Raw genomic sequence first — 12,641 nt, 5'->3', positions numbered from 1 at the left:
CCCCGGTAGGCTGTCTTTGTAAGTAAGAATTTGTTCTTAACTGACTTGCCTAGTTAAATAAAGGTAAAATAAATTAAAAAATACAATGTTTGTATTTTTTGTAGGTTCAAAATAAAATAAAATAGATCATACAAGCTCTGAACACTTTGATGTCCGTCTGAGAGAGAGAAATGAATGGAATTGAGATACGCTAATCTCTAGGTAATTATGCTGTCAATGTCTTTATTCTTTTGGAACTTTTATGAGTGTAATGTTTACTGTTCATTTTTCATTGTTTATTTCACTTTTGTGAAATAAATAAAGCCCCTTAAATTGAAATGTTAATTGAATTGAGAGGCAGAGAGGGACAGGGAGGGACAGAGGGAGAGAGAGAGAAAAAAGTCTGTCTGAATTAGCCACTTCAGTTTTCACTAGCAACTGGACATTGAATTAGCTGCCTCCTGATGAAAATGGATGGAGGATTGCTGTCCTAATGGATAAAACAGACTGAACAGATACAATATCATGTTCTCATTCAACCCAGTATCAGAGACTCATTATGGGCTATATGGTCCAGATACCAGTATGGATTTTTCCAGTATCGCCTAAAAATATATTTTGATACAATGGTAAATAAATTAAAACATTTACAAATTGGATTACTTCACTGTCTGTTTTGTATAAGTTTGGTTGAATATGAAATGGAATGGAGAAAGCCCATTAAAAGTTTCAAGTTTTAATGTCACATGCACAGTGAAATACAGTGAAATTCCTTTTTTATAAACTCAAAACCCAACAATGCAATAATCAATAAAAATGTATTACTAGAAAAAACACACACGAGAAATAAGAATAGGAAATATGAAAAACACAATAAAGTAAGTAAGTAAGCATACTATATACAGGAAATATTTAAAAAGTCAGTTCCAATACCATATTTACATGTGCAGGGATACTAGAGTGAGGGAGGTAGATATGTTTAGGGGTAAGGGGACTAGGCTACAGCATATACGATAAACAGAGTAGCAGCAGCTTGTTTGTGAGTGGGAGTGCGGGTGTGTAGAGTCAGTATAAATGTATGTGCAAATTACGTGTGAGGGAGAAAATGATGGAGTGAATATTTGTGTGTCGGAGTGACAGTGTGTGTAGGGCCCTGTGAGTGTGCATTCAGACAAATACTGCAAATACTGAAATAAAAGGTCAATAAAAATACAAGGTTAACTCAGATAGTCTGTCTAGCTATTTTGTTTGCTATTTATCAGTCGTATTGCTTGGTGATAGAAGCTGTTCAAGAGCCTATTGGTGTCAGACTTGATGCACCGGTACCTCTTGCCGTGCAGCAGCAGAGAAAATAGTCTATGGCTTTGGTGGTCGGAGTCTTTTACGATTTTCCGGGCCTTCTTTTCACACCGCCTGATATAGTACTGATGTACTGGGCTGTCCGCACAACCCTCTGTTGCGCCATGCGATCGAGGGAGGTGCTATTGCCATACCAAGCAATGGTACAGCTGTAGAACCTTTTGAGAATTGTGGGCGTCTTGCTGACGTTGAGGGAGAGGTTGTTGCTACAGCACCACACTGTCAGGTCACTGACCTCCTCCCTGTAGGCTGACTCATCGTCGCCGATGATCAGGCCTACCACCGTCGTATCGTCTGTGAACTTGGTGTTGGAGTCTTGTGTGGCCACACAGTCATGGGTGAACAAAGAGTACAGGAGGTGACTAAGCACAAACCCCTGTGGGGCCCCTGTGTTAAAGGTCAGCGTGGTGGAAGTGATGTTGTCTAACCTCACCACCTGGGGCCAGCCCGTCAGGAAGTCCAGGATCCAGTTGCAGAGGGAGATGTTCAGATCCAGAGTCCTAAGCTTGGTGATGAGCTTGTAGGGCACTATGGTGTTGAACGCTGAGCTGTAGTCAATGAACACCATTCTCACATAGGTATTCCTCTTATCTAGGTGAGTGAGGGCAGTGTGGAGAGCAATTGAGATTGCGTCGTCTATGGATCTGTTGGGGCGGTATGCAAATTGGACTGGGTCTATGGTGGCTAGTGTCGTGACGTGACTTTCATTCATCTGATGACTGTTATTTATTTAATCCACTAACTATGTTTAATTATTACCCGATTTTAAATTAACCATGTTTCAATTAACTCATTAGAAATTTGGGGCACCACGGAAGAAGTTGTTTAACGAGTTACTATCCCGAATTAAACTCTAGAAGATATAAATTATATATCGATAACAGTCACTTATTAATCATTACCTCATATCAGTTCTCATTCTGAACAGTCGTGACCTTCTTGGATCTGCAGGAACCCCAACCTTTGCAGATTATTCAGGACTACACAAATTGGTTTAATTATTTATTTACTAACTAAATAAATAATAACACAGAATACACAAAAGTTGGCCAAAAGTTTTGAGAATGACGCAAATATTAATTTCCACAAAGTTTGTAGCTTCAGTGTCTTTAGATATTTTTGTCAGATGTTACTATGAAATACTGAAGTATAATTACAAGCATTTCATAAGTGTCAAAGGCTTTTATCATATATGCATAGTCACTTTAACTATACATTCATGTACATACTACCTCAATTGGGCCGACCAACCAGTGCTCCCGCACATTGGCTAACCGGGCTATCTGCATTGTGTCTCACCCACCACCCGCCAACCCCTCTTTTACACTACTGCTACTGTCTGTTCATCATATATGCATAGTCACTTTAACCATATCTACATGTACATACTACCTCAATCAGCCTGACTAACCGGTGTCTGTATGTAGCCTCGCTACTTTTATAGCCTTGCTACTGTATGTAGCCTGTCTTTTTACTGTTGTTTTATTTCCAACCTATTGTTCACCTAATACCTTTTTGCACTATTGGTTAAAGCCTGTAAGTAAACATTTCACTGTAAGGTCTACCTACACCTGTTGTATTCAGCGCACCAGACAAATAAACTTTGATTTGATTTGACCCTTCTTTTTCAAGACCTCTGTAATCCGCCCTGGCATGCTGTCAATTAACTTCTGGGCCACATCCTGACTGATGGCAGCCCATTCTTGCATAATCAATGCTTTGAGTTTGTCAGAATTTGTGGGGTTTTGTTTGTCCACCTGCCTCTTGAGGATTGACCACAAGTTCTCAATGGGATTAAAGTCTAGGGAGTTTCCTGGCCATGGACCCAAAATATTGATGTAGATTTAAAAAAATAACTTTACCATAACATACATCTTGCGTTATTGCGAGACAGCGCTCACCAAAACGGCGGAGAATAGGACTCAACATTTTACACAGAAATACGAAATAACATCATAAATGTTTTCTTACTTTTGCTGAGCTTCCATCAGAATGTTGTACAAGGAGTCCTTGGTCCAGAATAAATCGTTGTTTGGTTTTAGAATGTCCATTTCTTCTGTCGAATTCGCACCACAATGCTAGCCAAGGTTGCTAACATTCCCATCCTCTCTGGACGCAAAGAACGGAAAACTCAAAAAGTCCCAATAAACGTTGAATAAACTGATAAAACTCGGTTGAAAAAACCTACTTTATGATGTTATTATCATATGTATCAAATAAAATCAGAGCCGGAGATATTCGCCGTGTATACCGAACGCTTTTCAGAACACAATGTCGAGCTCCGCCGCGCGCCTGAGAAGACAAAGAAAATTCCGGACCTGTCACTCCAAAAGCTTTTGTTCGGCCTCAGATCAAGCTAGACACCCCATTCCACCTTCCACTGCCTGTTGACATCTAGTGGAAGGCGTATGAAGTGCATGCATATCGATAAATAAAAGCCAGTTGAATAGGCAGGCCCTGAAACAGAGCCTCGTTTTCAGATTTTTCACTTCCTGTATGGAAGTTTGCTGCAAAATGAGTTCTGTTTTACTCACAGATATAATTCAAACAGTTTTAGAAACTTCTGAGTGTTTTCTATCCAATAGTAATAATAATATGCATATTGTATGATCTAGAACAGAGTACGAGGCCGTTTCATTTGGGCACGACTTTTTCCAAAGTGAAAACAGCACCCCCCTATTGACAAGAAGTTAACGAACAAATCAATCATTTATTGTGGACCTGGGATTCCTAGGACTGCATTCTGATGAATTTATCAAAGGTAAGGAAACATTTATCATGTATTTTCTGGTTTCTGTTGAGTCCAACATGGCGGCTAATTTGGCTATTGTTCTGAGCTCCGTCTCAGATTATTGCATGGTTTTGAAATCTGACACAGCGGTTGCAGTAAGGAGAGGTATATCTATAATTCCATGTGTATAACTTGTATTATCATCTATATTTATGATGAGTATTTCTGTTGAAACGATGTGGCTATGCAAAGTCACTTGATGTTTTTGCAACTAGTGAATCTAACGCGTCAATGTAAACTCAGATTTTTGTATATAAATATGAACTTAATCAAACAAAACATGCATGTATTGTGTAACATGAAGTCCTATGAGTGTCATCTGATGAAAATAATCAAAGGTTAGTGATTAATTTTATCTCTATTTCTGGTTTTTGTGGAAGCTATCTTTTGCTGGAAAAAATGGCTGTGCTTATTGTGGTGACCTAACATAATTGTTTGTAGTGCTTTCGCTGAAAAGCCTATTTGAAATCGGACACTTTGGTGGGATTAACAATAAGATTACCTTTAAAATGATATAAGACACATGAATGTCTGAGGAATTTTAATTATGAGATTTCTGTTTTTTGAATTTGGCGCCCTGCACTTTTTTTTGTTTTTGTCATATCGATCCCGTTACCAGGATTGCAGCCATAAGAAGTTAACATACATCTTGAATAACGTTCCAACCGGAAAATTAAATTGACTTCAGAAGAGCGGTGGAACGGATGTCCTCCTCATGTGAAGGCGCATGGTGAATGCGTGATCAGCCCGTGGAAGTGATTACTCATTCCTGTCTCCTTCGGCCCCCCTTCACATTAGATTCATCAGACAAAGTTCTGTTGACTGTTGACATCTAGTGGAAGACGTAGGAAGTGAAAACTCATCAATAACTCGCTGTGATTTCAATGAGAGCCTGGTTGAAAATTGGCACCCCCAGAAAAAATACAAACAGGAAGTGGAACTTCTCAGGTTTTTGCCTGCCATGTGAGTTCTGTTATACTCACAGACATAATTCAAACAGTTTTAGAAACTTCAGAGTGTTTTCTATCCAATATGAATAATAATAATATGCATATATTAGCAACTGGGAATGAGGAGCAAGCCGTTTAATATGGGCACCTCTGTGCACCTTTCTTTCAAGCTAAGTTAATGACATCACAAAATAATAAACAATGTGATAATGATTATTCTTTAGATCCCCACTGACAATTATTAACATTCCTATCTTAGAAATATTGTTCCAAAGTTCACTTTTGGATGTTAGAGATTTTGGGCTGCAAAATGTCTCTGTAACAAAGCACATTCCAACAATTGGCGTGAGATGTCATAAAACCGGCCCAGACCCCCCCACCCCCCTCTTCTGTGAGTGAGATGGGTCTGGTCATCGTCAGCCATTTGCCAAGCTTACCGGAGGCCTTGGATCCTTAGCCAGGAGAGTCATGACACTAGGGTGGCTGGTGGAGTTAATGTGTGCCATAACCAGCCTCTCAAAGCACTTCATGATTACAGTAGTGAGTACTCCAGGGCGGAAGTCATTGTGGCATAAAGCCTTAGAGTTCCTAGGAACAGGACTGGTCATCTTAAAACATGTTGAGATTACAGACTTGGACAAGAAGAGTTTGAAAATTACTGTGAATATGCCTGCCAGCTGTTCTGCGCATGCTCTGAGAACGCGCCCTGGAATACCGTCGGGACCTGCGTCCTTGCAGGTGTTGACCTTAGAATTAATTTGTTGACATCCTAGTGTCATGACCTACTCATTAAACATATTTACATATTTAACTTTTACTACTCCGAAACAAAAAATACCTTCAAATACCGCCATACCATCAAAAATGTGAAAACAATAGTGATATGATGTTTTGGACATATGAACCATATCCTTTCCCATCTGGAGCCAAAGGTCAACACATCTGTAGACATGCAATGAATCTCACAGAGTTTAGTTTCGCTCATCTAGACTAGAGAGCCTGCATGGCTAGCATAACAAATGCATTACTGAGATTTTAACTGGATTGAAAATGAGAGTATAGGAGGAGACCAAATCAAGATATTTATTTAAGTGAGTCCCAAAACTTGAAAAGACATGAATGAAATAAATATAATGTGTGGTTACTCATAGGGTTAACATTTTAGATTTTCAGAGACATAATCAGTAGGTAGAAATAATTACAAAGGATTTCCATGTCATTAAAAGTTCTTAACTCCTTTGCTGGCTCTTTAAGTTAAGTACTTCTTCTAACAATTTGTTCTCTTTTACAGGGAACCCATTGGAAAGAAGAAGTCCGGTAAGTCCACTTTAGTATTCCATTTTGGGTTAAGTTGTTATTGCATTTTATGTTTAGCAGACGCTCTTTTCCAGAGCAACTTACAGTAGTGAGTGTATACATTTTCATACTGGTTCCCTGTGGGAATCAATCCCACAACAACCTTGGCATTCCAAGCACCATGCTCTACCAACTGAGCTACAGGACTACATCATTGTTTGTGGTATGTAGTTTATGTAGAAAATATCATATGGATGAGCTCTGAAGTGAAATAGAAACATTAATTAGGATAAACATTTCCTACACCAGCCGTAGCATCTTAGGACAGCTCACTACATTTCTCAATTGAGATATGAGCGCCCTCTAGCTGTGATGTTGGATGTGCTCCTTTATTTTCTAAAAAGATTGCAATGTAAATATTTAGGATCATAGTAAGACTGTAGTAATTCAATGATATATTTAATTTCTTGAAGTTAGATATAGACCATTACTTCTAAAAAGTGTTTAAAAAATTGTTTTTCCCTTTCTTTGTTAATCTAACCAACCCATCCATGTCAAGTTTCAATTTCATTTTCCTTAATTTCCCTCCATCAGGCATTGTGGAGAGAGCGACTACTTTCCTAAAGAGAGGTAGTAACAGAATCATGCTTGGCCGTGCTCTGTGTGTGGCCCCGGGTTGCTAGCCATCCGTTTGGCCCGTTCCTGGTCCCTGTCTGCTGGGCCTTTAGCTGGGACATGGCTCTGAGGTGGGACTGGGCAGTGCGGAGTAGCGAGGGGGAAGGACCTGGTCCCAGATCTGTATGTGCTCAGCCAACGCCTCTGTTTCAGCCAACGCAAATACAGGTCTGGGACCAGGCTAGGGAAGGTTGTGTTAGAGAGGGCAGGGTGGGACAAGCTTGGTGCTCACTGTGATGTGCTCACTGTGATGTGTGATGTGCATGGCAGTGTGTTAGCTTTGTCAAGAGAGCATCAGATGGTGTGTGTCTGACTGTACACCCAGCACAACTCCCTTTGCTCTAACGCTGAACTCAACCTTGTCTTGGTTGTGGGAATTAACTGTCACCTTGATAGATGTGGATGCTGTACCCCCAACAACAACTAAAACCCTCCTCATTCTGTGTTGTTGTCTCATGGGGAATCAGACATGACAGTTTTCATAATATATAATATCTAGTAAGTTTGGAAGCAACTACTTGTATGGTTAATTTAGAGACGGGATGGTGTAAATACAAGGCTCAATTTCTGGATGGAATCCTTTTTGGGAGTGTACGGTTGTGAATTTAGAGGATATTATGAGTGCATTCCACTGTTAGCTCTGGTTATCATCCCACCAAGTGCACATCACAGAGCAGGTCCTCGTGTTGTTCTAACCTATAGCGTTGTGGTAGTGTAAGTGTCGGGTGTCTTTGTGGCGGTTGTCTCTGTCTCTGTGGCAGCCATGTTTGTGATTGGCATAACCCTCCTTCCTGTCCTGTTCTTTCTCCCAATATCTCCCTCTCAGACCTTCCTTCCCTCTGCTCTCTGGCCACCATTTTCTCCTCCCTGTCTCTAAAATCACACCTGCTTCGTCCTCGTCCTCCCCCTATGGCTCGCTCTGCTCTCTGTGGTGGGGTGGCAGGTAGAGAGGTCAGCGCTACATGTCTGTCTGTGTGCTCTGTGCCTCTCCCTGCAGGAGACTCCAGCGCAGCTGACCCCCTGCTCCTGGACCAGTACGTGGCTGTCACTGACTATGAGAAGCAGGAGAGCTCTGAGATCAGCCTGCACGTGGGACAGACGGTGGAGGTCATCGAGAAGAATGAGTCTGGTACGAGATCTGGGTCAGATGGAGGGAGCCTTTAGCTTAACGACTGAGGTTGTGTCCCAAATGGCACTCCATTGCCTATATAGTGGTGGGCCTATGGGCCCTGGTCAAAACTAGTCCACTATAAAGGGAATAGGGTGCCATTTGAGACAAAACCTGAGTCCTGGGGGCCTTAACGTAATTTATAAAGAAATCACACTGTCTCGTAACTGTTTTTGCCCTAATCAACTGAAAGAATGTTATCATACTTGAAGGAAAGCCTCAGATACAGGCACTTTAAAGTGTACCAAGACGACTACATAATGCTATCACGATGTCTTCCAAACAGACAAGGCCAATCCAAGACCCAGAGAGAGCCTCTGCTGTGTGTCTGACTGTTCTGTGTTTCTGTGTGTGTTTTGCTTTCTGTGTGCAGGTTGGTGGTTTGTTAGTTCTGACGAGGCCCAGGGCTGGGTCCCTGCCACCTGCCTGGAGGCCCAGGATGACCCTGATGACTTCTCCCTGCCCGGTGAGGAAGGTAACCCTCTCTATCTGTCACACTGCCCTAGGCCACATTCAGAATAAAAACGAACTGTAACTACAGATCAATGCTGGCAGCCTTAGGGCACAGCTCAGTCAAAACTCAAGGTTTGCTGCCTGAGAGTCAACAGCTCAAGGCTTGCTTCCCTGTCATAATGAGACAAAACAGTATGTGTCCTGTCATTGATTAAAATGTAGAAGAAATGTGGAACTGTAATGAACAAATCTAGGAAACAGGATGCTCAGAAACTCTTGAAATCTGTGCAGTACTTGTATTGGCATTACAAAATACTCTTTCACACGGTGTGTTTGTGTGTATGGGGGGGTTGGGGGGGTTGTTGCAAGATAACAGTAGGAAGAGGACCCAGATAACCAAAGGGAAAATGACCTCTGACTTTCCATCTGTTCACAATGTTCTAATCACCATCACCTGTCACTGTCTGTCTATTAGAACCTAGCAAACACATAGCAGAGTATTCACTTCCTGTGTACTTACTTCCTACTTCCTGCTGCCCACTGTGCTCTGCGTCAGTGTCCCGGAGATACTGGTCACTGCTGAGGCATGTGGGCCGCCGGCGAACATTAGGGGATCTGTTCAGCACAAGCACAGGGTTTGGGCAAGGTGGAACGCACGCCTCTTTTCCCCATAATCTTCATGTGTGTGTAGAATGTCATGTTTAGCATGCAAATCCCATGCATGACCAACCCAAGCACGGAGAGTGATGCAAGGCATGTGTGCTGTGTGGCATGGATTAGAATGGATGCTACCGCTATGTTTGTATTATTTGTTTTCTCGATGGAATGCAGTGGGAAAATGCTCAGTTTTTCTCACTTTGTTATTTCAGTGAAGTTAATATGATATATTTTAAATTGTTTGTGCCTTCTAAATACACTATCTGTTTAACAATCACTTTAATTCAGTAGACTTTAAAAAAGGGACCCGTGTAGATTAGGTATAAAAACCTAATCTATTTGAAGTAGGTGTTAGTGAAGTCCTAATCTTAGTAATGCTGTCTTGTTTGTGTGTGCTTAATGTTGGTGGAGGATGGAGGGATGCTTTGTGTTGCATGATGTGTGTTACACATCTTCTCACTCCACAGGATAGATCCTGCCCAGGCCCTGTCTACAAGGACATACTTGCAGAGAGTTTTACCCTGGTTTAGACCAGTTACCAGTTTATGATCTTGTTACCCTGGTTTAGACCAGTTACCAGTTTATGATCTTGTTACCCTGGTTTAGACCAGTTACCAGTTTATGATCTTGTTACCCTGGTTTAGACCAGTTACCAGTTTATGATCTTGTTACCCTGGTTTAGACCAGTTACCAGTTTATGATCTTGTTACCCTGGTTTAGACCAGTTACCAGTTTATGATCTTGTTACCCTGGTTTAGACCAGTTACCAGTTTATGATCTTGTTACCCTGGTTTAGACCAGTTACCAGTTTATGATCTTGTTACCCTGGTTTAGACCAGTTACCAGTTTATGATCTTGTTACCCTGGTTTAGACCAGTTACCAGTTTATGATCTTGGAGTGGTGTACTGAGTGGTGTACTGAGTGGTGTACTGAGTGGTGTACTGAGTGGTGTACTGAGTGGTGTACTGGGGGCTAATGCACTACGTTCACTAGCAGATAGTGAGAGGCTAGGGTTTTAGGATTTGCTATTAAGAAAGAACACTATCAATTGTTTACCATATATAGTCAAAGAGATTAGTCCCAACTATTCGCTCTCAACATGCCATCATGTGCTGTCCCTGCCAAGTTGTTGATTCCATACGCTTGATTGATATTCTTGTGAAAGTTAGTATGCAAGATGGGATCAAATACATCACCTATTGTGATGTATTCTTCGCCATTTCCAGAGGAGACGTACACAGTGATCTACCCGTACGCAGCGAGAGACCAAGACGAGATCGACCTGGAGAGTGGCATGACAGTGGAGGTCATTCAGAAGAACCTGGAGGGCTGGTGGAAGATCAGGTAGAACACAAAACCCCAGAAGCGTGTCTGTCCACCGGGGATGCAGGCTGTGTGTCCATGTGAATTTCATTGAGTGTATGAATGTCTGTGTGTGTCAGAGTTGGTTGCTGTTGTTGTTGTGTTTCTTTCTATTGAAACCGTAGACGTAACCTCTCTGCTGTCGTCTACAGGTACCAGGGACAGGAGGGCTGGGCCCCGGCGTCCTACCTGAAGAAGGCCGACATCCTGAGCCAGAAGCTGGCAGCGGGCCACGCCAGCACCAACGATCTGGACGGATTCTCCAAGCAGCAGAACCAAGCCAAAGAGAGCAAAGGAGACAGCAAGGACCAGAAAGACAAGAGCTTCTCCCCCTTTGCCAAGCAGCACAGTGAGTGGGAACTAAGAACTGTAAACTACAGTAACAACTAACAACTGTAACTCAACTTAATGGGAAATCTCACACCACCCGAACATCAACATATGTGAAAATGTATGATGCTTTTTAATATCTTTGAATAATGCCTACCTGCAGGCTTTAAAGTAACATTTCAAAAATCAACATATGGTATGTGAAAATTGTGCGTTTCTATGATCTGTAGTAAAACAGATAGAGGAAGGTAAGTGTTTCCAATGGCATCATCAACCAATTAGTAGACAGTAGGCAAAGCCTCCTCACAATTGGTTAAAATCACATGACGCACGCCAATGATGTCATTGAAAACACTTATCTTCCTCTATATTTTTTACTACAGAACAGAAACACAACATTTTGACATACCGTATGTTGATGTTGGTATATTAATATTAAGTAGGAAAATTGTGAAATTTTCCTTTAAAGCCTGCAGGTAGGCATTATTCAAAGACATTATAAAGCCTCATACATGCTTATAACAAGTAATAAAGCCTTATACATGCAGGCTTACTTAAATTGTTACCAAGACATCTCATCTGTATGAGAGATGCCTCCTCAGTCTCCTCCCTCAGAGATGTTTCTCTGCAAAGCTCTCTAACTCAATGCCAGAGTAATGTAAAACATCCTCTTTTATTTCCTAGTAAGTCATTAAGGAGCTGAATGCCTCCCACAACTACACCTCCATTAGTGAGGATCCATTACACATAGTTAGAGCCGAAGGCCCCGGTCTACAGAGCTCATCAGTCTGCATCGAACACACTGCTCGATCTCTCGCTCCCTGGTTTCTCTCTCTCTATTTCTGGAACTAATATCTTCTCCTATGAGGAGTGGATGTCAATGCAGGCAGTGTTTTGAGACTGATGGGCTGTGATGAGATGCGACTCACTGGAGTCTGATTTCCTCTGCCTTTTCCCCTACAGAACAGGGGGCGAGACAGAGACCACCACCACGCAGGGATCTCACCATCGTAAGTACCCTCCACTAACCACACATCCTGCGACACCAACAACACTCGTTAACAAAGACATTTGTCTCAATGAGTTTTGCATTGATTTGATGTTTTGATCTGCCACAAGTCAAATCTGATACGGACCCACTTTTTCTTTCTTCACACCATCCCTCCCTCTCTCCCTCCCTCTAGCCGAGGGGGCAGAACCTGCCCAAGCCGCCCACCCCTCCTCAGGTGGAGGAGGAATTCTACACCATTGCAGACTTCCAGACCACCATCCCAGATGGCATCAGCTTCCAGGCTGGGGTCAAAGTGGAGGTGAGACACACGTCACATCTCATCACATATTGGTAGATGGTTATTGTTTGATGGCAAACAGCCTACCATCTCCCGCCTAGAGAAACCTTTCAGATTTAATTGATACATTTTATTCAATATGCAATACATTTGTTTACCACAAAAGAGTCAAAACTCAGAGTGAAGTTCAATTGATTAATACCAAAGACGCAACAGCTGTAATGTGTGCCCCTCGAATGACAGAGCTGAATACGTAGCTACCTCTCAAGTGGCGCAGCACTCTGTAGCAAAACTCCCCCCACTCATACAATGTTATACTTCAGCAGTTTTC

At 41.9% G+C, this 12,641-nt stretch overlaps 1 protein-coding gene across 6 annotated transcripts in view; it reads left to right on the top strand.

Moving 5' to 3' along the window:
- Window positions 1-12,641, top strand: part of sh3pxd2b (SH3 and PX domains 2B) — a 60,253-nt gene that overhangs the window by 43,168 nt on the left and 4,444 nt on the right. The window contains exons 6-14 of one of the 6 annotated variants that reach the window (XM_071339511.1): window positions 6,371-6,396; window positions 6,970-7,005; window positions 8,048-8,179; window positions 8,592-8,684; window positions 9,228-9,317; window positions 10,556-10,673; window positions 10,844-11,040; window positions 11,985-12,031; window positions 12,206-12,331. In XM_071339511.1, the coding sequence (XP_071195612.1) occupies window positions 6,371-6,396; window positions 6,970-7,005; window positions 8,048-8,179; window positions 8,592-8,684; window positions 9,228-9,317; window positions 10,556-10,673; window positions 10,844-11,040; window positions 11,985-12,031; window positions 12,206-12,331 (865 nt within the window). Of the gene's footprint in view, window positions 1-6,370; window positions 6,397-6,969; window positions 7,006-8,047; window positions 8,180-8,591; window positions 8,694-9,227; window positions 9,318-10,555; window positions 10,674-10,843; window positions 11,041-11,984; window positions 12,032-12,205; window positions 12,332-12,641 lie in introns of all 6 variants that reach the window. The other 5 variants (XM_071339510.1, XM_071339512.1, XM_071339514.1 and 2 more) reach the window with 5 other exon arrangements.

The sequence above is a fragment of the Salvelinus alpinus genome, chromosome 13 (genome assembly GCF_045679555.1).
Source record: "Salvelinus alpinus chromosome 13, SLU_Salpinus.1, whole genome shotgun sequence".
Classification (NCBI taxonomy): domain Eukaryota; kingdom Metazoa; phylum Chordata; class Actinopteri; order Salmoniformes; family Salmonidae; genus Salvelinus; species Salvelinus alpinus.
This window is presented reverse-complemented; position numbering and strand designations above follow the sequence as displayed.